At 39.2% G+C, this 27,311-nt stretch overlaps 2 protein-coding genes across 2 annotated transcripts; both read right to left on the bottom strand.

The window, feature by feature from the left end:
• Nucleotides 1–15,978: 15,978 nt before the first annotated feature.
• LOC138890307 (uncharacterized) lies at nt 15,979–16,383 on the bottom strand. The gene has a single exon (XM_070173682.1). The coding sequence runs from the start codon at nt 16,381–16,383 to the stop codon at nt 15,979–15,981; it is 405 nt and encodes a 134-aa protein (XP_070029783.1).
• Nucleotides 16,384–16,481: 98 nt separating this feature from the next.
• Nucleotides 16,482–16,943, bottom strand: LOC138890306 (secreted RxLR effector protein 78-like). Its single transcript, XM_070173681.1, has one exon. It carries the CDS (start codon nt 16,941–16,943, stop codon nt 16,482–16,484), a length of 462 nt encoding a protein of 153 aa, XP_070029782.1.
• Nucleotides 16,944–27,311: the final 10,368 nt, after the last annotated feature.

Here is a 27,311-nt window from a genome sequence, read left to right as displayed (position 1 = left end):
AAAGCAGGCAAAAATCTTATTCTGATGTCCGACGTCGTGATCTAGAGTTTGAGGTTGGTGATTGGGTTTTCCTGAGGATCTCACCAATGAAGGGTATTATGCGTTTTGGGAAGAAAGGTAAGCTGAGTCCAAGGTATATCGGGCCGTATAAAATTCTTCGACGGATTGGACAGGTTGCTTATGAGTTAGAATTGCCATCCGAATTGGAATTTGTCCACCCGGTATTCCATGTATCTATGTTGAGAAAATGTATTGGAGACCCTTCTCGAGTCGTCCCTATCAAAGATGTACAAGTTACAGAGGACCTATCATATGAAGAAGTGCCAGTGGCGATATTAGATCGGCAAGTCCGCAAGCTGAGAACAAAAGATGTAGCTTCCGTCAAAGTATTGTGGAGGAACAAAAATATGGAAGAAATGACATGGGAAGCAGAAGAGGAGATGAAGTCTAAATACCCTTACTTATTCCAGAATGAAGATAACAAGGATGCTGGTGGAAGACAGGATACATTGGAAGGTGAAACGGCTCTATGAGGTAAGCAATAATTTGAGAATACTCCTCCTTAATACAAAATGGTGATATGTAGATAATGTAAATACGCATAATGCTTTGTGTAGCCTTGTGAAGCCATATGTTGGGCTTAATTACTTGCAAGTTTTGCTAGTGACCATTTTATAGGGGAAAATTGATCGGAAATTTCCATTGGAATCCACGATGATTTAAACTCCCCATAAACCCTTACATTCGAGGACGAATGTTCCTAAGGGGGGGAGGGTGTTACAACCCATATCCACATGTGTTAGTTCATGCCATATATTAGTTAACATAAATCCAAGAAGGAATTATCTTTGAGATGATAAGAAGTCAATCCTATTGGTCTTAAGTGATACAAGAGTGTATAAGGGTGATTAACAAGTATTAGAAGTTAAATGAATCAAGGATGTTGTAACTCGTATTTTCAGGTAAATCTAGCGGTGCTTAATACACTCAAGAGGTCATGTATTAAGGTATTTTAATTATATAATATCCGTATCATAAGTCTTGAAGTCAAACGAGTTATGAAACAAAAGTCGACAAAAGTTGTCGCAACTTAGGTTCATAATTTTACTTAAATATTAGGTCAAATATTTCTAATCTTTTATCCTAATTTACAAGGAATTACGGGGTAATCTACCAACCAAATTAAAGATCTATGAGTCTACTTTCCAACGCATTAAACCGTTCATCGATACGATCTCGGAGTAGAGAGATATTTGCAGTTTTGCGAGACTGCGCCAAGCACCTCTCTATGGGGCCCACTATGGCGGTTTAAGATATTTGGACCTATATAGGATGCCTCCAACCCATTTTAAGTCATTTATTCTCACTATTTTCAGACCTTATAACCCTAGGAACATCCTCTCAAGGTTCTCTCAAGATTCAAGACCCAAAAAAAGGGCAAACAACACAAATCAAGTGTCGGGAATTCCGTGGCGCTAGTAAGTCTCTTGTTCTTCTTGTTGTTGCTCATTTTTGTGTCGTTCCAGCTCGTGTGGGAGGTTGTTTTAAAGGGTTTATGTTCTGTAAATACTCCCTCATGTTCTTAATATCAATCCTAGGTGATTTCAAGCCTTCTAAAGTGATTCTAGTGCCGAAAAACACTAATTGATCGCTAGTTTCGCTTTTTTGTTGTTGTGGCAGCATTGGAGGGATATTTCATGGAAATTTAAGGTCAAATTGGAGTTGTTCTTTCTGTATAAAGGTAAGGAACCTCTTACTCTATATGTATTTAAGATTATCCAAGTTGCGGCTAAGCCATTGAAGCTAGAACTTGTGAGATATATATCGAAAGGCTTGGTAGTAATGTTATTGTTTTGTGGACTGTTTTGCGTTGTTGTTGGGCTGCGTATTTTACTACTATCTTGTGGAGTTTTAGAGGAGTAAGGGTGTGGAGAAACACCATATATATGTAGGGTTGTGTGATGATAGTTATTCGTAACATTTCCGGGTCGTTTGACACGACTACGGTGGTCGTCGTATGTATGGAGTGATTAGGTTGTGTGTGGACTATTTTGGGAAGCTCAATATGTTATTATTGATGTTGTTTGGTCTGTTTGGTGACTGTTTTGAATGGTGTGAGGTCATATATATAGGGGAGGTGTTGTCCGTTTCATCGTAAAATAGGTTGTGGTCGATACATAATAGTTATGACGCTTAAATGATAACGATAGTATCGTTTCTCTTATTGTAGACTAAGGAGTTTTGACAATTGCATAGCTTGAGATTGGGGCAGTATATACAAGGTATGTGAGGCTATCCCTTTCCTTCTTTTGCACGACTCCGATTGTACATAATGTAATGAACGAGCTTCCAAGATACTCTACTCTTAGAAGCTAGCAGTACTTACATTGTTTTCCCTCTTATGGAACGATTGATGTTAATGTTGCTTCTCTTATTCTTATGTTATCAATGTTGTTGGTACTTCCTGATTCTTATAAGGTTCATAGTGAAGAGTTAGTCCTAATAACGTGTACAGAGGATACCGACCTTACGTCACTCCGAAAGGTTTAGAATGTGATTCCATGAGTCGAGCATGCATTATATATATGTATCTATTTTACTCTACCGAGCCACGCTATAGTTGGCCGGGTACGGCACCTATTGTGCAACCACTGATCAGTTGGGTTTTACCGAGCTCCACGTGGCCGGGTACGATTCTACCGAGCCTATTATGGCCGGGTACGATATGATGATGATGATGCCCACAGAGGCGAATGCTTTAAAGGTTTATGTATAGAGGCAAATATTTTAAAGGTTTATGTATTTATACATATGTATCATGCATTTCATGTCAGTAGCCCTCATAGGTACTAAGATGTTACATGTTGTATATTCTCTATCCTTGCTTACATTATTGATCGTATTTATTGTTTCCTGCCTTACATACTCAGTACTTTATTCGTACTGACGTCCTTTTATTTGTGGACGCTGGATGTCGTGCTGCAGGTCTTGATAGACAGGTAGGTGCAGCTCCCCCACCATAGTAGGCTGTCCAGTTCAGCGGTGATTGGCGAGATCCCTTCTCCGGACTTGCCTTGGTCTTGGTATGCATTTTTGTTATAGACATTATGGGTATGTCGGGGCCCTGTTCCGGCTATGTTGCAGCACTTATGTTCCTTTAGAGGCTCATAGACAGGTGTCGACTCATGTATAGTTTGGTATGCCTTGTCGGCTAGTTTTTGTTGTATAGTCTTTCATGGTAGCGTGGTAGCTCATACCTTATATATAGTTTCTTGATTGTCTGGTCATCCCATATTATATATGTTCATGCCATCAGTTTTTATTGTTGGTTGTCCATGATCCATGTCTACCATTTATGTTGATCTCGTCAGCCGTAAAAGATAATAATGAAGGTTAGATAAAATGTACGTTGGTGCTCGGCAAGTATGGTCGGGTGCTAGTTATGGACCTCCAGTTTGGGTCGTGACACTTAACCAGGCTAGGGACGCATCAGTGGTCACTGGGCCACATCTGTGATCATGCTTCTGCGATCCCACAGCCGCACCTGCAGTTCTTGATGCCCAAGCCAAATTTCGCATCTGCGGCTCCGCAATTGCGGTCCCACATCCGCAGGTGCAACAAATCTTCAGCAATTCCTAAGTTCCAAACCAAATCCGTTAAGCATCCGAAACTCACCCGAGGCCCCCTGGACCTTAACCAAACATACCAAGCAATCCTAAAACATCATAGGAACTTAGTCGAGCCCTCAAATCACATCAAACAATGCTAAAACTATGAATCACCCTCCAATCCAAGCTTAGTGATCTTGAAATTCCAAAATTCTACAACTGATGCCGAAACCAACCAAACCATGCCCGATTGACCCTAAATTTTTCACACAAGTCACATTCACCACTACGGACCTATTCCACCGTTCGAAATCAAATTCTGACCCCGATATCAAAAATTCCACTATCGGCCTGAAACTTTAAAAATTCAATTTTGGCCATTTCAAGCCTAAATAAGCCACGAATCTCAAAAATACAATCCAGACATGCCTATAAGCCCAAACTCACCCAACGGAGCTAACTAAATCGACAAAATTCCATTTCGGAGCCGTCTTCACACTGCTCCAACTAGGACCCAAATTCTAAGACTTAAACTCTCATTTAGGGATTAAGTGTCCCAAAACACTCCGAAACTCAAAATGAACCCTCCCAGCAAATCACAATAGCAGAAAAAGACATGGGGGAAGCAGTTAATAGGGGATCAGGGTGTAAATTCTTAAAATGACCGGTCGGGTCGTTACAAAAGGTTTTAACAAGGCAGCAACAGAAAGCATACTAAGAAAGAAGCTTTGTCAGCAGAAATAAGACCTTTAAATGACAAGGCATACAAGCAACGAGCCACTATAGAGCGGTTAGATAATGTTTTGCTCGATAACAAAGTTCTTACCAGGGAACAAAGTTTGTTGCCGGACAAAGATTACCCCACTGTTCACAAGTGCGAGCCACTGGGGGATTATTAGATAATTTTTGGCTCGATAGCAAAATTCCTAAGGGGAAGTGAAGTTTACTATCGAACTGAAGATTATCTAACCATTCACTACTGCAATCTTTGAAGGAACAAACCTTCCAGTGTTCAAATTCGCATTCTTCACATTCGAACACTAGGGGAATGATATGAGGATACAACAACAATGACTGCCATATTGACTAAGAACATGGAACTCGGAAATAAAGTTGTATCATCGAAACCGGGGATTACGCAGCCAGGCTCATGGAAACAAGTTGTACAACTTAGCCACAAGTAATGGCAATTTCTTTTTAGAACAACGAATGCTTATGTAATTTTGAAAATAGAAGGAATAAAGTAAAGTCATTTTACTTTTATCTTGTTTATTGTCTGAACAAGCAGTAATTTGATCGTGCTTCCAGTTCCAGGAGACAAGCAGTAATTTGATCTTGCTCGGCTAACAATTGATCTCGCTCGGAGGTAAGTTCCTCCTTATCAAGAATCAACATTTGAAGGCCCTCATAAGCAAGGAAGTTAGCCTTCAAAACAAAAATATAAAGTCAAAACCCTTCCATAATAAAGATAGAAGAAACGACAAAGGAAACGGAGATTATACCATCGACGCTTTGTGCATTGCATTGTTCAACAAACACTCTCCCGGGAGAGTTTGTATTTTATTCCTATATTTTTCTAAAGCCAGAGGCTTCAGATAATTAGCAAGTTCCATCAGCCGAGACAGCAAATGGCATCCGGTAGAAATCGAGAGGCAGAATCTCCTCCTCCTTTGGGGATCTTCGGAGGGGACAGAATAATTATACCCCAAATTATGATGAACTGGGGACTGGGGAAGAAGGACATCCTCCTCTAGGATAAATACAGTTGGTGAAGATGATGTGGTAGTTGCTGGTAGCAAAGGCAGAGTTGGTGAAGAAGGAGATGAAGCTGATGGCATTGTAGGTTGCGAAGCATTTGCGGCAACAACAGTGCTAGTTGTTGGTTGTTCATCAACCGATGATGGGAGAGATCTGATACCCAGCCTCATGGTACTGAGAATAACGACTGGGACTCAGAAGCGAGAATTGGCATTTTTCACTACATTATACTCCCCCAATAGTGTCGAGGCCTCGTCCTTGGTTGGAGTGACTAGCTAAAATATAAGAGCATTCTGTTGAGCTGATAAAGGTCATCGTATTCTATTTATAGAAGCCCCTTCATCACTGGCTCCTCCATTATCATCGATCACCACGGTGTCTATGGCCGGCTCGGTCGCGACGCTCGTCACCACAGCTTCCATGGAGAGCTCGGGTATGACACCCTTTGCCTTTTTATTTTTTCCCTTGCCTGCAGAGGAACGTCACCTTTTTGGTTGCTTGTTCTTTGGCAGAAGACTCTGAAAATAAGCATTTGTGCTAGAAGCATGCCCGGAGACACCTGTTCAGGTGAAAGCCTCCTGCAGCAGCCTCACCGCATTAACATGATCAGCCAAAATATCTTCCTCGAGGACGACAATTGAGCCATAGGTAGACCTAAATTCAATAGTAGAGAAAGGCTAATCAATCTTCCTATACAAAAGGTAAAGACAAGATGAGTTCGGAATACCATGATTTTTGGCCTTCCACCCATATTTAAGGGCCAGTTCTTTCCACATACGGGTCTCGGGCTTAGTGACATCCAAAATCTTTTGGACGAACTGGTCCAAGCCTTCAATCCTAGGTGGTTTCCACCAAGTTGCCGAAATAAGTGAAAGAAGATGGATCAATAACAAAATGGGAAGATTTTAACTAGAAGAAAAGACAAATGATGAACATACGAGTACTGTTATATAATTTCGGAAAGGATAGAGTCATGGCTGGAATGATGCCCTGGTGGCAACTGCAACGAACCATTCCATCCACCCACAGTCATTGTCCTCATCCATGGTGGTTAGCAAAGCATGGTGGCCATGTTTGCTGAAGTTTATCATTCCCCCACGAAAAATCTTGGGGGAATAAAGGTTCATTAATTGAGCCAGGGATAGTTCTTCTCTTATCTCCTGGCATAAACGCCGAACAAGCAATTGTCCTCTGTACTAAAGGACTTACTTGTTCCAGGCATACCAGATAACGGATGCAAAACTCCATGATAAAGGAGTCAAGCTCTCTGCTCGAGGAGAATGGTCCCTAAGTGAAAGGATACGAGTAAAATATGTGAAACCCTTCTTGGGTAAGGTTATCCGCTCTGCCAGATCAGGAGCGATGATGTTTAAATTATGGAAATTACAGTATTCCTTCACAGTATGAATGTTGGAAAGACATATGGAAGAAGGATACATGCCAACAGCCTATGTGCAAGGGTTAGCGAAAGGATATTTCTCTTCGAAGTCCTTAGTTGTGATGAGTTTTCTTGGAATAATGGTGCTCACCGTGGGAGGATCAGCATCATCGGCACTACCTTTATTCTTTTAGGAACTGGTATTTTTTGAAGAAGAGTCCTTTGTTATCGGAAGGGAGAAAAGGATTTTTCTGAAGAAGAAGATTAAAGAAAGTTGAAGACAAGTATAAGTAAAGAGAGTTTGGAAAGTTATGATGTGTAAATGGAGAAGTTTGATGTGTATAAGTAAAGGAATAAGGTAGCTAAAATCGTGGTCATAATTACCTCGATGACTGGAAAAAGTGTGTTGAATCGTGGGATGATGCGTCTTCGAGGCATTAAATACGGAGAGATATGCGTCTAATCAACTGTCAGAAAATTTTCAGATTGGGTCAAAGATTTTCCCTCCAAAAAAGGTATCTTTACCAACTTCCCAGTGACACAAGGTTATGCCACCGAAAAGCAGAGGGACTATCTGTATAGGGTAAAATATGTTAATATTTAATGCTCGCATGATAAAGCGACACGTGGAGCCGAAGACAGAAGACAATCAGGGCCGAAGGCAACGATTTCATTTGTTATCAGAGAGAATGGTATTCGTAAAGGTGAAATAAATATGTGTCACCCGTTAGCATTTAATGGAGAATATTCTACAACATTAAGCGCATGTCCGTTATAGAGAATATGGCATTCACTGCCTACCGTTAAACATTCTTCAATGACCCTCATAATTGTCATTAAAGAGGGGCTTGATCCTAGGACCTTGTTCCTTAGGTGCAACTATAAAAAGTAAGCTCTACAACACTGTAAGGAACATGAATTTTCCGACAAGCATACATTATACTCTGTTCAAAGCTCAATAATATTTTACCTTCTTGCTTATTTATATTGCTATTACTGCCTCCAGAAGCTCTGCTCCCGGAAACAAATTTATATTATTTTATCTCAAATTCAAGGCTAAGTCTTACATTCTTGTCTAATTTATTTATTATTTTAAGATCAAATCGATTCACTTGTTTATAAACTACGTATAAATTCAACTGTATCATTTTATGGGTAATTGTTTAGCACCCATCGTGGGGCTTAGACAGTTGTGTAATTGAAATGATCCTTGTATCTATTTGTAACATGTTTGATTCTTTGTTCTTAGCAAAAATCACAGAAAATGTAGATAACAATGTCAACATAGCACATAACGTTGAGTCCCAGGATTTTATTCCCAATAAATAATTACAAAATGGTATTACAAATAATTTTAGAAGCATCTCTTGATTTAACTTATTATTTATGGTCTTATTTAAACCAAATCATTCCATAATTAGCCAAATTGGCACATTTTGGCTATAATTGCAATAACATTGCAATTATATCCCAATCATATGATTTCATACTATTTTTTACCGAAAATTAATCATTTGTATTTTTAAATACTAAGTAATCATTTTTTACTATTTTCTATGCATAAAATTCATTTTGTACAATTATCAACCATTTTTATAAATTATTTTATTCAATTTAATTGGGTATTCAACAAATAGCCCCATTTTATTTCAATTTTAACCCAATTAAACCAGCCCCAAAACCCCAATTAAATCAACCCAATACTCAGGCCCAAACCTAAATTCTACATGACCCAAGTCTGCCCAAATCCCGATCGTTGATCATTTTTAATCAACGGTCCAGGTTAATTCCTTCCTAATTTAACCTAATAGACTACCCCCCCCCCCAAAACCCTCATTTCCTCTCTTTCACTCCATTGTTACACTCTCTCATTCTCTCTCAAGCCCTCTGCAAAACCTAAGCTTCTACTCGTCGGTCGTTGGCTTGCCGGTATCAATGGTGGTTCCACCACCACCCCTAACCTTCATGGCTCCCTCACATGTCGGATATTTGCTACCTTGAGGCCCTTAAAGGAACCAGAAGGCGGTTCACTCACCTCCCATGGTTTCTATGTCATTCTCAGGCCGTCCATGGTCGTCCGAGTAAGATTCTACTATCTCCGGCTAGAACCTGTGGTTTCTAGGCTGGTTCTCTTTCTTTCTGGGTTGTATATATGAAGCCCTAACTACTAGCTCCCGATTTCTTAGATCTGTAATAAATCTGAGTATATTTTGAGTGAGTTTACTATTTTCTTGATAATCTTTCCGATTTTTCAAAAACGTCTCTTCATCTTCAAAACTAGGGTTTCTTAACCCCTTTTCAAAATGACTTCTCCTCTGATTTTCAGTATTATTCTATGATTTATACTATGTTTAAACGGTTTATTTAAGTTTTCTTGTTATCCGATTCATTATGTTGAAAACCCTAATTTCTTAGTTCTAATCATGGGTTTCTGAGTTTGTTTTTGATAATATGTTCAACTAATCTGTATGTTTCTCATGAACACTCCATGATTCTGAGATCTTTACCCTATGTTTTCGTGTTAGGTTTTTGACTTCGACCATGCCTGCCTATTATGTGTTTATTCCCAGAAAATTTGTGGTTATTTCCTCTCATCAGTACCATCATTTACTTTGAACCCCAGATTTCTGTGATTCTTTTACCCTATTCTTATTTGTGTTATGTTTTCTTCGTTCAGTTGTGATACTTTCCTTTGGTCAGTGTTACCTTCTAATGGAATCCCCGATTCCCTGTGATTGGTATACTTTATTCCCTGCTGATTTCAATCTAAATATTTTCTTGCCTTATTTTTTTGATTGATTATGCTGTCAAATTGATTCTTAGACATTCTTCTTAATTAGAGTTTGTCGAACCTAGACTCTATTACCTGCTCTATACTATGCTTATTTCTTTATCTGTCATGTTTAGTCTCACATTGATTCTTTCCTTATTTGTTATTTGTCTGCACTGTTTGAAGTTATCTCCCTTAATTAAGGGAGTACTTATACTGATTTTATACTAATTGATACCTAGTTCCATAATTACTACTTGACTTTGATTCTTACTTTATTATTCTACCTAGTTTCAAACTATATATATGCGCTCTCATTTAACACACGGACACACGGACACATTGGTTCAAAACTCTCTCTCTCTCTCTCTCACTAAATAATCTCTGCCCTCTTTTGTGATTACTTACTATTGTTCTAAGTTAGCCAGCTGCAAGCCAATGCTAACTATTGTTCTCTCCTATTCTTCACTTTTTTGTTTGTTGTCGCTTTACTGGTATGTCCTGATTTCAAGTCAAGTTCCAAAACCAATATGTTTCATTTACTGCTTCAGCTTATCATGTTTCTGATTTGTTTCTATCTATGGTTCTGTTGTCCAATGTGTAATTGACATTATTGCATTATGGATTCATCTAGCATGCTAGTTCTACTTCTTTGGTAGTCTGTTTCAATATGACCCCATCCTGCTTTGAATACTTGTCTACTTGTTGTCCAATTTTGACATGCACTTACTTTGCAAACTGAACTGTCACTTTAGATGTCTGATTCTATGATTGTCTCTGAAATCTATACTGAGTTGATATCACTAGCTATTCCCTAATCCCATAAAACCTCCCAAGGATTGCTATTCCCCTGTAACTATGTGTTTACCAACATGACCTATGTATCTCCAAATCCATTGACCCCTATTTGTGGTTGTTGAACTTGCCTTGGTTCTATGATCTATGGCTGTGTATGAACCAGTTTTGGGGAGGTGCTGTGTTTGGACTGTTGTTTACTACTCCACTCTCTTTTCAAAATTGTCTCTGTTGTCTTTTACAAAGCTACTTCAAACAAGTTCGTTTTTCAAACTGTTTCCTTGTTTAAATCTTTTCAAGCACTCTCACATATACTCTTATGTTTTAAGTTCTTCCCCTCTAATGTGTGACTGCTTAGGGATCCCTATGCGATCCCTCTGAACTCTAATACATTAGTGATGGCCCTTTCAAACTGCACTTACTCAACTATGACTATAAAATTTGGGTGTGAGCACTGCCCGATATCCTTTGAGGTCCTTAGGAAACTCTGACACACCCGGATTATATGAAAGGCTATAAGGCCATCTGGCATTGGAGATTTTGGAAATCTGGGCCTATTGATTGGCTCCCTATAGAGCAACTTCTTATTTTTCTTATCTACTTGTGTAATTCATTCGATATTGGCATGTAATAGTTTTTAAATAAACATTGGGGTTTGGATAGTGAAAATGGGAGGGTAGCTATGCATGTTATAGATATCAAAGGGGTAGAAACCATGCTTTAGGTGTATTTTTCCTATATGCGCAATAGAATCCATGCTCAAAGCATATCATGTATTTAAAACCATGCTCATAGGTTCCATGTCTACTGCTTTCAGCATTTCATTCTGACATCTATATTATCACTTAGAAATCCTGCTTCTAGGATAAATGATATTAAATATAAACTATCACCTATGCGTTTTGAAATCATGTTGTAACTTGCTGTACATTTAGAAATCCTGCTTTAGGAATTCTGCATATAAACCATTATGAACTTCATACATGCATCTTAGATACCATGATTTAGGATCTCATTCGTACTTTCTCAGTCACCTAGTGTAAATCACTGATTATGGAAGATATAAAAACAGCTTCACATTTGATTATCCTGTTTGAAATAAACTGGTAATAATCCGTGCATTTTATAACACTTAAAACAGTATGCTTTAGGTAAAATAACTCCTTCATTGTTCTAATGGTTCTGGTAATAATTGTGCATTATCCTACGCCTATGCAAGCCTTAGATAATCCAATTTTTTATAAAATTGGAAACTGCCCCTTTGTATGTACTGCTTAATGATTAACAGGCTTAAAATCAGTAGGCAAACTGATTAGGGACCCTACTTCTGAGTTATAAAATGAACCTACATATCTACTGTATTCTGATACTCATCTAGACACCATGTCTCAGGATACTGTTGCTCTTATCTGTGTTTGAGTCGTGTTGTTTACATGTCTTATCTGTGGAGGTAAACTGAGCCTTTTATTTGCTCCTTCGTGTTCTTATTTGCTAAGAGTCATATGTGTTATTGCTTGTCACCTTAGTATTTTTCCTTTAAACCTTAGGGGTCGGTCTAGAACTTCCTATATAGGTAGAGGCCCTAATTCCCTCCAAGACCATTAAGAAGGGACGGGTAACATCACGCATAGGGTCGTTAAACAACACTCGCTTTAGTTACCACTAAGGGGTGGGGAATGGGTAGATATGGGATATGATGACCACGCACTAATGTCACGTGTATCCCCTCATTGAGGAGTGTTTACCGGACATTGTGTGAGGTGATCCTATAGGCTAACCAACCTAGGACTCCTCATTTCCCAAAAGTCTTTTGTTTCAAACTTTGTTTTATATACAACTTGTTCAAAATCTTTTCCTTGTTATTTGACTTATACAACGTCCAACGTGCTTTACTTGCAAAATATTTGATTCAACTATTTATTTGTTAATGGATTAATTTGTAAGTATAAGTTCGGTCGGGACTCACAGTTGTGGACCGAGAGAGGTGCCTGACACCTTCCCCTCAAGGTTATTTCGAGCCCTTACCCTAATCTCTGGTAATGCAAACCAATCCAAGAGTTATTCGCTCTAGGTGCCCTAATGTACCATAACCCATTAGGTGGCGACTCTTCAAATACCCAATTCCCAAAAGGAAATGAGTTATTACACCCCCATGAATATCGAAACCCAGACACTCTCCGCGGAGGGAAAAAGAGGGAGCGACATCGGTAAGTGACATTTTTATCCGTGAGGATGGAGGTATGCAATCTCCTATATATTATGTTACTGAAATCTTAACGGGAGCAGAAATTCGCTACCCAAATCAGGAAAGGCCTTAGCCCTTATAGTAGCCGCTATGTTTTTCCAACGGGACGGGACCAAATAAACAGGACGGGATAACATTTAGCCGGGACGGTGGCGGGGTGGGATAACGGGATAAAACAGTAGGCCCATCCTATCCCACTAACAAACGGGATGGGAAGGGACGGTTCGCGGGCCTTAAATGAGCCTTTTTTAAATTTTTTAATTATTTAAACATTAAATTTGGCAACGACTAATTTTTTGACAATGACTAAGTTTATAAAGTTTGCAACAACTTATTTTTTGACTTATTTAATAAACTTAAAACTTAATAAATTATAAAGAAGCTAAGTAAAAAATTATAAAATATTAAAACAAACACTTTTAATGAAATATTTTAGTAATTATAATAGAGTTGTAATTCATTTAATATAATTTCAAGCCATTAAATACCTAAGTAAGAGTGTAAGACAATTCATAAAAAAAATTCAAGGCTTAAAGCCTTTTATTTTATTAATAGAACTTTCAAATTACACATACAAATATAATTCTTTTGAAGGGCATCTAATCTACGCAACCACCTTCTAGGAAGGGTTATGTTTGAATTAGGCCTCTTAGTAGTTAATTACAAATCATCATACTAATATTTGTAAGCTCCTATATAGCTTCTTTGTAACTTATCTATAATTTCTCTCGGGTATTTTGAAATTGGCAATGTTAATTGATGCTCCATGAGTTCCATGCTGTCATTGCTCTCAGTGTTAAGCATCTCATTTTATTCTTCTTCTTCCCTAGTCCTTCCTAGTGGTTTATTCTTCTTCTGGAATTGGCAATGTTGATTTATTTAATATAGTTTCATGATCTAATTGTTCTTCGAAATTAATATTATAACATGCAGGGGAGGGGAGAGGTTGGGAAAATGAAGTTTCATTAACATGAGTCATTTCATCTATATGTTTCTAATTCTACGAGAAGGATTAAGACTAGAACTAGGATTAGGATTACTAGTACTATCACATTTACTAATTTTTTACTACTTTTTAAAATATGCCAAATACATTTGTAGGAGCCATAATTTAAGTATGAAATTAAATTAAAAAGTAAATGAGATACGAAAATAGAACACGTAAAGTAAACACAAAAATTAAGCATTAAAATGATACGCAAAAATTATATATTAAAATTAGGAGATAGAACGAGTGCACCGTGATTAAATATTGAAACTTGAAAAAATTATCCAAAAAATTGCTCAAAATACTTGACGAATTAATTTGAAGCTTGAAAATTACTCCAAAAATTTGCCTAAATACTTGAAACTTAGTTGATTGTGAGAAAATTGATAGAATAATATAGATAAAATGTAAGAGATTTGAGAGAGAATGATTTTTTGTGGGAAAAAAATGAAGAAGGATGGGGTATTTATTGTTAAAAATAGGGTCAAAGTGTAATTTAATAAACTTAAGGGTTAAATTAAAGTTTAGGAGGGGAGGGGTAGGGTGTGTTTGGGGGGGGGGGGAATATGATAATTATTTATCGTACTGTACCAGAATGATTAAATTAAATTTAGACTATGGATCAGTATAGGTAAACAGCTACATCACTGTACTGATCCACAGTCTAAATTTAATTATTCTTTTATATCATTAATAATGTGTTTCTATGTGAGCATTCACAAAAGCAAAAGAGTATTAAACAATGCTAAAAGTGGCCAACATTAGTTGCAGAATCGTTAGCAACGTAAGGTCAGCACCTTCAAGTCCCTAGCTAACATATAATCTTTTAACATATTTCCTCTCGAAATAAGAATCGGTTATATAATAATCCCACCAATGCTATGGGTTTCACGAATAATTAGGGCCATGAAGTTTATACTCTTTAGTTTTAAATTTTGAAAGAAGACTGATAATCACCTTTGTAATTTAATTTAGTCTAATAAACTGGTAGAGTTTACCTGACTCTCGCATTTCTGAGGTTGATTTCTTAAACCACGTGGAAGAAATAACACTTCAATATCGTCTTTGTATAGAGGTCATAGCTTTCAGTCTGAATTCTTTGCAAATCATGGTGGGCAGGAAGCAAGTAAGAAAATTAGGAACAAGTTTAGCCGCCGAACAATGAAATACCATAGCAGATCTGTCGCGCATTAGCCTTTGCGTATCATTATCGTAGAGAAGCTACTTTTCAACGCTATCTTTGTAAAATAACTATTTGTTCGACTAATGATTCGCGTCAATAGACCTATAGTGTGGTAAAAGATTCCCTATCAAAAGAATTCTTCATTCTCAAAGTTCAAAAGTGAAAACGAGGGATCCCGACCATTGTACCACACCCCTTAATGGCCATTATTGATATATTAAAAACATTAGCCATATGGGAAAAAGTGTTGAGGCAAACAAATGGGAAGGAGTAATAAGGTCAAGTATGTAAGTCCAATGATGTGACAGTGAGGACTATCTCCCAACGGCCAAGTTCTTTGCCCCTTTGCGATGTATCCATCTTTGGTGGGGCCTCATCTCCCCTTTTTCGTGATTATTTTTTTTTTCCTTTTTTTTTTGACCTTTCATTGTTCTCATCCAATAAAGAACATGAAAATTATCTCTTTAATCATTTTATTTACTAATTAAATGCTAAAATAAATTCAAAGCTCCTAATTGTGATAGAGTTATCGTCCCCCATGCTTCTTATTCCTTTCTAGCTATAATATAATCACTTCCCAACTATAGAGGTACTTTTCCTTTAGCGTTTTCCCGACTTTACTATCTCCGTTCACTTTTCGTGGTTCATAATTGATTTTGTACCCCCTTTAAGAATAATAAATAAAAAATATTTTTTACTAGAATATCTATAATATGATAGTATTTCAAGAAGTTTTGGGAAATGATTTAGGGAATGAGTGGTTAATGATAAGAGTAAAATAAGAAAAAAATTGCTTTTCTTTAAATTTGCTAAAATACAACAATAACGACCCAGTGAAACCTCACTAGTGGAGTATGGGGAAGGTAGTGTGTACACGGACCTTACCCCTATCTCGAAGGGGTAGAGAGGTTATTTCCGAAAGACCCTTGGCTCAAGAGGACAAAAAGACAAAAGGAGACAATATCAGTATCACCACAGAAATCATAGAAAAAAAAAATAGGAACAACATGAAATTCAGAAGAAAGATGCAAAGCAAAAGCGATAGCTAGTAAATAAGTCCGGCACTAAAAAGCGAAATAGTAAGACACGACATTGCTACTAGCTATCTTAGACAAAAATCCTACCAGACTAGTCTAACAACGGTACAAAGTAAGGCAAGACTCAACTACCTCCTAACCTACAACTCTAATAATCGACCTCCACATCTTCCTATCAAGTGTCATGTCCTTAAAAATCTAAAGCCTCGTCATGTCCTAACTAATCACCTCTCCCCAGTACTTCTTAGGACGCCTTCTACCTCTTCTCGTGCCTTCCATAATCAGCCGCTCACACCTCCTTACCGGAGCATCTGGGCTTCTCCTTTGTACATGCCCGAACCATCTAAGCCTCGCTTCCCCCATCTTGTCATCAATGGGAGCCACGCACACCTTCTCCTGAATATCACCATTCCTAATCTTATCCATCCTAGTGTGCCCGCACATCCACCTCAACATCCTCATTTCTGCCACTTTCATCTTTTGGATATGTGAGTTCTTAACAGGCCAACACTCAGCCTTGTACATCATGGCCGGTCTAACCACCACTTTATAGAGCTTACCTTTGAATATCGGTGGCACTCTCTTGTCACACAGGACTCCAGATGCTAACCTCCACTTCATCCATCCTACCCTAATACGGTGTGTGACATCTTTGTCAATCTCCCCTTCCCCCGAATAACCGACCTAAGGTACTTGAAGCTGCCTCTACTTGGGATGACCTATGAGTCAAGCCTCACATCCACACCCACTTCCTGCAGCTCAGCGCTGAACTTACCCTCCATGTATTCTATCTTTGTCCTACTCAGCTTGAAACCCTTAGACTCCAGAGCCTGTCTCCAAACCTCTAGCCTCTTGTTAACACTGGCTTGTGACTCATCAATCAGAACTATGTCATCGGCGAATAGCATGCACCATGGCACCTCCCCTTGAATTTGGTGTGTTAATGTGTCCATTACCATGGAAAATAAGAACGGACTAAGTGCAAAGCCTTGGTGTAACCCCATAACCACCGAAAAATGCTCAGAGTCACCTCCTACTGTCCTTACCCGAGTCTTAGCCCCATCATATATGTTCTTAATCACCATAATGTAGGGAACCGACACACTTTTTGCCTCCACGCATCTCCAGAGAACTTCTTTAGGAACCTTGTCATACGCTTTCTCTAGGTCAATAAACACCATGTGCAGGTCATTCTTCCTATCTCTGTACTATTCCACCAACCGCCTAACAAGGTGTATAACTTCTGTAGTAGAACAACCCAGCATAAACTCGAACTAGTTGTCAGACACAGACACTAACATCCTCACCTTCGCTTCAACCATCCTCTCCCACACTTTCATAGTATGACTTAGTAATTTGACACCCCTATAATTGTTAAAATTTTGGATATCACATTTGTTCTTATACAATGGAACCACCGTACTGCACCTCCATTCATATGGCATCCTCTTCGCCTTAAAAATAACATTGAACAACCCAGTGCAACCACTCTAAACCTGCTCTCCCTACTGTCACACCTCCTTTTTCCGCCCCCGCGAGGGGTGAAGGAGTTTTTCCAATTAAAGGACAATCGAAACGGGATTTGTTTGTTTATTTCAGAGTCGCCACTTGGGAGATTTATGGTGTCCCAAGTCACCAATTTAATCCCGAATCGAGGAAAAGAATGACTCCATATTACAGTCCGCGAACCAGAAATCCGGATAAGGAATTCTATTAACCTGGGAGAAGGTGTTAGGCATTCCCGAGTTCCGTGGTTCTAGCATGGTCGCTCAACTGTCATATTCGGCTTGTTTATCTAATTTTATACAAATATGAACTTATGTGCAGATTTTAACTCTTTACCGCTTCCATTATTATCATTATTATTTTACAGGGAATTGCAACGTTGTGAAAATGTATCTCGAACCGCGTCACATTCAATGTACACGTGGTCGTCGACACACTTTGACTCCGTTGAGATTTGGATTTGGGTCACATAAATGTGCACCCGAGTTTAAGAAAATTAAATTATTAAAGGCGCTCCTAAAGCGACTAGCGTATCATTTACTTTGGGTAGGGCCGTGAAATTTTGCTAAATGGTCCATCCCGAAGTCTATGCAATTTTAAAGAAAATATTTACTGAGGGCCCCGCAATTTTGTATTTTTTATTCGGCGAGGCTCATCTCATTCTTATTTTTTTAAAAGGAATTTGCAACGTCATGGACACGCATCTCGAACCACGTCACAATCAATGTACCCGTGATTAGAGACACATTTCGACTCCGCTGAGATTTGGATTTGGGTCACATAAATGTGCACCCGAGTTTAAGAAAGTAATTTAATTAAATCGCGTCTAAAGAGGCTAACGCGTTATTATCTTTGGGGAGGGCAGTGAAATTCACTAAATAGTCCATTCCAAATTCTAAGTATTTATTATGACCAATTATTGAGGGCCCCGCAATTTACATTGTTTATTTGGCGAGGCTCGTCTCATTATTTTTAAAAGGATGATCTTAGCATGACTACATTTTCTATTTTTCGTTTTCTAAAACAAATGAAGAAAAGGTCCTACTTGATTTACATACTTTCGAGTTATTATAGTCGGGTTCTGAATATGATTTGCAAAAATCCGAAACATGAACGCGTATATGGGCCGTTTCTTAGATATTACGGGCCCAGGCCCAATGTGCATAACGTGAAACTCGGCCTGGGCCTTCCTTATTCCAATTGGGCTTGTTTAACTTATTTGGTATATGTTTGGCATTTAAAGGGGGGGGGGGGAACTGAAATATAATGTGCTGCTTGTCTTAATCAAGCCATATTCCTACCAACTAAAAATATAGACCATTTGTTTAAGGAAGTAACTATTGAGTACCTAACATGCTTCTTGACAAATAATAATGAACTAATAGAACATAGCTACTACAACATTAGTCCCTTTTAATTATAAGCAACTCGTAGAGTTTTTCAACTAAATGATATGTGTAAAGGTTCAGTTACATCACAGCTGACTACATAGTTCTATTAGAGAAAGCGAACTATCATACATACAACTAATGTTCAGTATATTTCTAAAGTGAATCCAAAATAACTTCAACTCTTCATTTCTTTGTATTCATGCTTTGAATTTCAGCCTACATTGATAAGTGTATCAGTGGTGTACCTGGTATTTGGGAAAGCAAAAGAAGAAGAGGAATGATCAGTGCAGCAATAGCCCACACACACAGCAACACAGCAGAAAAGCAGCAACACAAAGACAACAATCAGCAGCAACAAACCAGCAAGCAGACTTTGTTAAACCAAAACAAACCTAGCAGGCAAACCCAATAATGGCCAGTAAGAGGAACCAGCGACAGATTTAAACCAAACAGGAGACTCGTGAACTTTCGAACCAACAGAAGAACCAAGACACTCAACTGAAACAGTGTCCAACAAGTAAATAAATCCAAGAAAACTAAACTGAAACCCAACAGTATCCCAACACAGCAGACTGGTGCACGAAAACAGTAATTTTCTGATTTTTTTCAAAAAAAAACCCAAGAAAAGCAACTTCAAGCTCTTTAATGTAGAAGTTTTGTTTTAACACTCTACCTCTCTTAATTTCTGATGTCCAACCCCTTACCCCAACCTGAATGAGCCTATTTATAGGCAAAATATAGGCAAGCCCCAGGCTGCCTTGATCCCTTCAGCCCTTAACTCTGCTCATACCCCTTTATTTCCCATTATCATGTGTTTCGTGCCCCAAATGGTATGGGCAGCTGACAATCCCCAACTAATCCCCCATCAATTCATTTTATTATTACCAAATGTTATGGGCCTATTATAATACTCAACTAACATCCCATGCTATCAAGTTTTATTCCCCACTATTGTATTAGTTTAATCACAATTCAGTACCCTATTGTCAGCCCACTTAAACAAACCATTTCTGATCTTTTCACATCCCCAAAATACCCATGTTAACCCCTGGTTATTACTATTTTACCCTGCTTCAACAGCCTGAAATTTTGAACTTCTGAAAGTTCAAACTCAAACTGCCCTAAACTGAGTTCTAGCTATTACACTGCAGCTACAAACCATTCACAGATAATGTCAAACAATCAGCTAAACGACAATGATTCGATCAATCATATGAAGCTATACGAATCAGAATATTTGAACATTCAGTCCTATAAAACTAATCGACGACATTTATCTAATTGACTATACTAATTATAACATAGAACAATCAGTCGATTTAAACAAATAATACGAACAGGGTCCCAAATGGCTTTAGGCAGCTTGGCACAAAACAGGGGGACAACATGAATAAAACACTCGACGACACTGATCAAATCGAGTATGTATCCTACTACACGCATTTAATAATGGACAGAAGAATAATCGACCAACTAAAAGGACTTGCGAAGATGAAAAAAATTGAAAGAAAACAACAGTAAAATCAACAACTAACTAAACATGCTAACAAACATAAACATCATTCAAACAGAAATATAAAAGAAAAGGAAAAGTCATTGTGGAAGCTCAACAACGAACGACCCAGGCCTGAACTGGATTTGACCATTTGAGGTCGAACAGATTTTAATCGAGGTGTTCTCAACCGAGAACACTTCGATTAAGGTCTATTAGACCCCAACCCTCCATTTAAACTGGCCGGATTCCCAAAGTTCTTGTGTTCTAGGGTTTGAACATTCCGATTCGGGGCTTGAGGGTTTATAGGTAGATTCGGACCAAACCAAGCTTGGTTTGGTCACGAGTGAAGCCAGGGTAGTGACTGGTGGGAAACTGGGGTGGGTTGGTGTAGATCAGAGTTTGGTTCGAATCTTCAGAAGAAGATTCGAGACCGTGTAGGTTGATTCGAACCCAACAGTTTGCAGATCCGTATTCAGGGTGGTTGGGTGCATCAGGGGTGTTACTTTGGTGGTCACCGGCATCGTTGCCGCCGGATTTACGGTGAGGGGATGGAAGGGTGGTGCTAGGGTTTGAATGGAGGATGTTGGGTCGTGTCTGAGAGAGATGATGGAAGGGGGGTGTTCGGATAGGGGGCGTGGGGTGTGATGAGGGGCTTATGTACGGAACGTGGCAATTAATTTCAGCAGTTTGATCAAATGATCTCAATGGCTTGGATTAATTGGTGAGGGACATGACGGGGTCGTTTGGTGTAGAAACGAGGTCGTTTGGTTTTTAATGGGGGGCTGGGTCGACCCGGGTAAGCAGGTCGGGTTACGGGCGCGATCGTGGACCGTTGGATGAGTATGGATGAATGGCTCAGATCAAACGCCCTATGCGGCGTCGTTTGGGGGCATCCCTGGAACCCTGGTTTGGACTGAGTCGTTACAAATTGGTTTGGGCCTGTTGTTTTAGTTAAATTTTGGCCCAAATCCGGTCTTTCCTTCTTATAATTAAACCAAAAATTCCTAAAACCCAAAATTAAACTACACAAATATTAATTAACACCTAACAACAATTATCCAACGAATTAAAACATTTAATAAAATTACCTTGACAATAGATAGAAGAGAAAAGCATATTTTTTGTGATTTTCGCTTTTTTTAACAAAAAAAACAAATAATGATTAATTAATTCCTAAATGTGTCATTTTCCTAAATGCATGCAACATGTATTTTTGTATTTTTCTAAATATAGCAAAGCGAGCATTTACGGACAAAACAATTATCAAAAATGTAACACAAATCCTCAAAATTGTACCCGAAGGTAACTTGTTTTATTTATTTTCCGATTTCTTTTGGAGTAGTTTCCGTGAAGCAACAATCACGTGCTTACAGCTGCCCCTCTTTGTCCGAAAGCACAGAGAGCTTTCGTGCAAAGATAAAGTGAGCAGGCACGAGTGATTTTGCTCGTTGGAAGACTTCGTGTGAAGCATTTTGTTTTGAAAAAGATTTTAACCAAACATTTGCTTCAAAGGTTTCCTACATATCCCTGGCTATAAGGGAATCAGGTTAATGTAGTTCGGGAAGTGTTGGTAGCTGGGACTACCATGGGACTGCGATTTGCTGTTACTGCTGCTGCATGCTGTTACTACTGCTTATCGATCTCCTTATTACATCGTGTTTAAAAGAAAAATCAAGAAGCTAGGCTAGATAACGGATTACAAGATCCCATCTATCCTCCCTTTGTTCTTGACGCCTTGCTTCCTTGTCGGCTTGCGTCTATTCTAGTGCTTCTTTTCTTTCGAGAACGGATTACAACCTTCTGTTTTCTGGTGAGTTGTTGGTTTCAAGACCTGAAAATGCAAAGACTGAAATATATTCCTCTTGTTATACATGTGGGCGCCTATTTAACTAAGACATGAAAATATTCCTCTCATTATACAGGTGGGCGCCTATTTAACTAAGACATGAAAATATTCCACTCATTATACAGGTGGGCACCTATTTAACTAAGACATGAAAATATTCGTCTCATTATACAGGTGGGCGCCTATTTAACTAAGACATGAAAATATTCGTCTCATTATACAGGTGGGCGCCTATTTAACTAAGACATGAAAATATTCCTCTCATTATACAGGTGGGCGACTATTTAACTAAGACATGAAAATATTCCTCTCAATATACAGGTGGGCGCCTATTTAACTAAGACATGAAAATATTCCTCTCATTATACAGGTGGGCGCCTATTTAGCTAAGACAAGAAAATATTCCTCTCATTATACAGGTGGGCGCCTATTTAGCTAAGACATGAAAATATTCCTCTCATTATACAGGTGGGCGCCTATTTAACTAAGACATGAAAATATTCCTCTCATTATACAGGTGGGAGCCTATTTAACTAAGACATGAAAATATTCCTCTCATTATACAGGTGGGCGCCTATTTAGCTAAGACATGAAAATATTCCTCTCATTATACAGGTGGGCGCCTATTTAACTAAGAGATGAAAATATTCCTCTCATTATACAGGTGGGCGCCTATTTAGCTAAGACATGAAAATATTCCTCTCATTATACAGGTGGGCGCCTATTTAGCTAAGACATGAAAATATTCCTCTCATTATACAGGTGGGCGCCTATTTAACTAAGAGATGAAAATATTCCTCTCATTATACAGGTGGGCGCCTATTTAGCTAAGACATGAAAATATTCCTCTCATTATACAGGTGGGCGCCTATTTAACTAAGACATGAAAATATTCCTCGCATTATACATGTGGGCGCCTATTTAACTAAGACATGAAAATATTCCTCTCATTATACAGGTGGGCGCCTATTTAACTAAGACATGAAAATATTCCTCTCATTATACAGGTGAGCGCCTATTTAACTAAGACATGAAAATATTCCTCTCATTATACAGGTGGGCGCCTATTTAACTAAGACATAAAACTATTTGAATTTATTTCCTCGTTCCTCTGAGAAAATTTTTGACAACGGCAAAAAATTTTCTGCCCCGGTTTTGGTGACCTTCCTTGTGGCGTGTTTTTCTGCCATCATCAACCTTTATTTTCCTATAGCAATCAAAGAAAATTTTGTTAGTTTGAACATGGTGAGTGGCCGTGTCACTCCTGCTGGGGGATGATTTTTCCTTTCCCTTTCCCTTGCTCTGTGCTCCCAAAACTCTTTGGGGATAAAGTTGCTTGATGGGGATGATATGTCTGTTGAGGATGGTATTTCTGCTGGGGATGGTTTTCCATTTATCCCTTCCCCACTCTCTTGTTTCAAAACATGTTGTGGGAGTCCTCTTCAACTCCAAAACTACTCCCTTAAAAGTTTATTTTCTCCCAGCACTGCAGGGCATAAAATGTTATCACCTGGGTATAACGTTATGGAGGATAGGACTGTTGGGGTTATCTTGCTGCGGATCAATTCTCTCTTCCTCCTTCCCCCTTTCTGTGGTGTCTGACCACCTTGGACCTTGGTCAGTGATCTATCGAAGTTCTGTTGGGGATCTTCTTGGAACTTGGTCTATAAGTCCCTCAACTGCTGTTTCCTGATTTTCTTCACGTTCCCCTTAACTTTCTAGGCCAGTTTGTCATTTGGTTTTGCAACAAACGCCTTTTGTCTTATTGCCTTAACTTTGGCCTGTCCCCTTCGCATTTTGCTTTGTACCATTTTGTCCCCTGGTAGTAAACTCTGAAAAATCCTTCTCGAAACAAATTTCTGGAAAAAGTCTTTTTAGACAAAGAAATGAAAAGATAGAAAAAGAGAAAAATCTTTCTGAACAAATGTTGGGGGAAAAGAAAAGGAAAGAACTTATTTGGACGGTATGACTGGTCCCAACGATCATGTCGTGCATTACGAATTAATCGACCCAGTCTATCAATCAATCTTCCTGATGGCCTCACTTGCTGGGGATAAATAGGTGCCCATCTCTTCGCAAATACGGATCCTTTTTGCCAATCTATCTTGTCGCCTTATAGTGCCCTTCGAGGGGTTTTCACTAATAAGACTCTCTCCTTTCTCTCAGCTCCCATCGCCTTATGATGCCTGTGAAGGTTTTCACCGATAATACTCTCTCGTTTTATTTCTCTCATCTTTCATCGCCTTATGGTGCCTGTGAAGGTTTTCACCGATAAGACTCTCTCATTTGATTTTATTTTTTTAGCGGGGGATTGGAGTGCTGCTGATATGCCTCTCTTCTGAAGATTTTTTTCGGCTATCAATTCATTTCCAGTTTATGATCCTCTTCTTTGATGGGGATCAGTGTATTACTCTCGGCTTTCATTTGCCTGACTTGGCACCTCTCGGATACTGATCGGGAGGTCTTTTTTGGGCATTTATGTTTGGTTTTGTGTGGGTTTAAAGAAAGGCTATCAAAAATTCAAAAATAAATTCGACGGGTGAAACACTACAACTCTTGGAATCAACCCTTTTTTGAAATTTCAAAATCATAACTCCTGCCCCAGTTTTCTTTCTTGGGGGTTTTTATATTTACACTATGTGGAGCTATGCACACTATGCACATTACGGTGCACTATGACCGAGTCGTGAGGCACCTACGTATCCTCTTTGAGGAATCAGGTCAAACGTAGTTCCTACATTCCTTTGTTTTTCTTATGACCTTTATCTTGTTTTCATTTTTCTTTTCTTCTTTTTTTTCATATATTTTTCAATAGTGACTCCAAAAGAGGGGTATGAAAGAATAAACAAGGCTCAAAAGGGGAAGCGAGGGTTAAAAGTGTTTGGATAGAAGAAAGAATTGCCTCCGTCATTTCATTATCCAATAAGTACCAAGTAAAAACAAACGAACCAATAACTATCATAATCAAAGAAATTACGCATAATATCTTTTGACTGCATCAGAACTGATAGCCATGTCGACGCATCTTCCTTCGATATCTGTTAGACATAAAGCGCCGTTGGATAACACTCTGGTCACAACATAAGGCCCTTGCCAATTTGGGGCGAACTTGCTTTTTGCTTCGATCTGATGTGGGAGGATCCATTTCAATACTTGTTGCCCTACTTCAAATTTTCTGGGGCGCACCTTCTTATTGTATGCCCTCGCCATTCTTTTCTGATACAACTGGCCATGACACACTGCTGCCAATCTTTTTTCATCTATTAAGTTCAGCTGCTCCAGTTGAGCTTTGACCCATTCATCGTCGTCAATCCCGGCTTCAGCGACAATTCAGAGGGACAGAATTTCGACCTCTGCTGGTATTACTGCTTCAGTTCCATATACCAACAAATAAGGAGTTGCACCTATGGAAGTCCGGACTGTAGTGCGATAACCCAACAAGGCAAAGGGTAATTTCTCATGCCATTGTCTAGATCCTTCTACCATCTTCCTCAGTATCTTCTTGATGTTCTTATTGGCTGCTTCAACTGCTTCATTCACCTTGGGACGATATGGGGTGGAATTGCGGTATGTAATCTTAAACCGTTGGCATACCTCTCTCATCAAATTGTTGTTAAGATTTGCACCATTATCTGTGACGATCACTTTTGGGACTCCAAATCTGCAGATGATATGGGAGTGAACAAAATCCACCACTGCCTTCTTGGTTACCGACTTGAAAGTTTTAGCTTCCACCCACTTGGTGAAGTAATCGATGGTCACCAGAATAAACCTATGGTCGTTGGTCACCGCCGGCTCAATAGGCCCAATGACATCCATGCCCCATGCAACAAATGGCCATGGCGCTGACATTGTATGCAATTCTGTCGGCGGAGAATGAATCAGATCTCCGTGTATCTGACATTGATGGCATTTCCTCACGAAATTGATACAATCATGCTCCATAGTGAGCCAATAGTACCCTGCTCGAAGAATCTTCTTTGCCAATACATATCCGCTCATATGTGGCCCACAGACTCTAGCATGTACCTCTGCCATAACTGTCATGGATTGATCGACATCTATACACCTTAGCAATCCCAAGTCTGGGGGTTCTTATGTACAACACTCCTCCACTGAGGAAGAATCCATTTGACAAACGCTGAATGGCTCTTTTTTGGTCTCCGGTGGCCTGCTCCGGATATATCCCCATCTTGAGGTACTCCTTTATGTCATAAAACCATGGCTCGCCATCCACTTCCTCTTCTACCATGCTGCAATAAGCATGCTGATCACGAACCTGAATGTGTAACGGGTCAACATACATTCTGTCGGGGTGGTGTAACATTGATGCTAAGGTGACCAATGCATCGGCAACCTCATTATGAACTCTCAGGATGTGTCTGAATTCCACTGATCGAAATCTCTTGCTCAGATCGTGCAAACATTGTCAATATGGTATGAGTTTCAAATCCCGTGTTTCCCACTCACCCTGAATCTGATGCACTAGGAGGTCCGAGTCTCCCAAGACCAAAACGTCCTGGACATCCATGTCTGCAGCTAGTCGCAAACCCAAAATGCATGCTTCATACTCGGCCATGTTGTTGGTACAATAGAAACGTAGCTGAGCTGTAACAGGATAGTGACGTCCTATTTCCGAAATGAGTACCGCCACTATACCAACCCAATTCGCGTTTGCGGCTCCATCAAAGAAAAGCTTCCAGGTTGGTTCCTCGGGTAATTCCAGCTCACCTGTATGCATTACTTCCTCGTCTGGAAAATACGTCCTCAAAGGCTCGTATTCTTCATCAACGGGATTCTCATCCAAGTGGTTGGCCATCGCTTGGGCTTTCATGGCCGTCCTCATCACATAGACGATATCAAACTCTGTGAGCAAAATTTGCCATTTTGCTAACCTCCCTGTAGGCATAGGTTTCTGGAAAATGTACTTTAATGGATCCAAACGGGAAATGAGATAAGTGGTATACGAGGACAAGTAGTATTTCAACTTCTGAGCCACCCAAGTTAGGGCGCAACATGTCCTCTCGAGTTGAGTGTACTTGACCTCATATACTGTAAACTTCTTGCTAAGATAATAAATGGCCTGCCCCTTCCTTCCTGTAATGTCGTGTTGCCCCAACACGTAGCCAAACGAATTCTCCAGGACCGTCAGATAAAGAATTAATGGTCTCCCCGGCTCAGGTGGAACCAACACAGGTGGATTGGACAAATACCCTTTGATCTGGTCGAAAGCCTTTTGACACTCCGCCGTCTAGTCTACCGCAACATCTTTCTTCAGCAGCCGAAATATGGGTTCACAAGTCGCTGTGAG

The sequence above is a fragment of the Nicotiana sylvestris genome, chromosome 4 (assembly GCF_000393655.2).
Source record: "Nicotiana sylvestris chromosome 4, ASM39365v2, whole genome shotgun sequence".
Lineage (NCBI taxonomy): Eukaryota > Viridiplantae > Streptophyta > Magnoliopsida > Solanales > Solanaceae > Nicotiana > Nicotiana sylvestris.
Note: the sequence above shows the minus strand (reverse complement) of the source record. Positions and strands in the feature narration are given on the sequence as shown.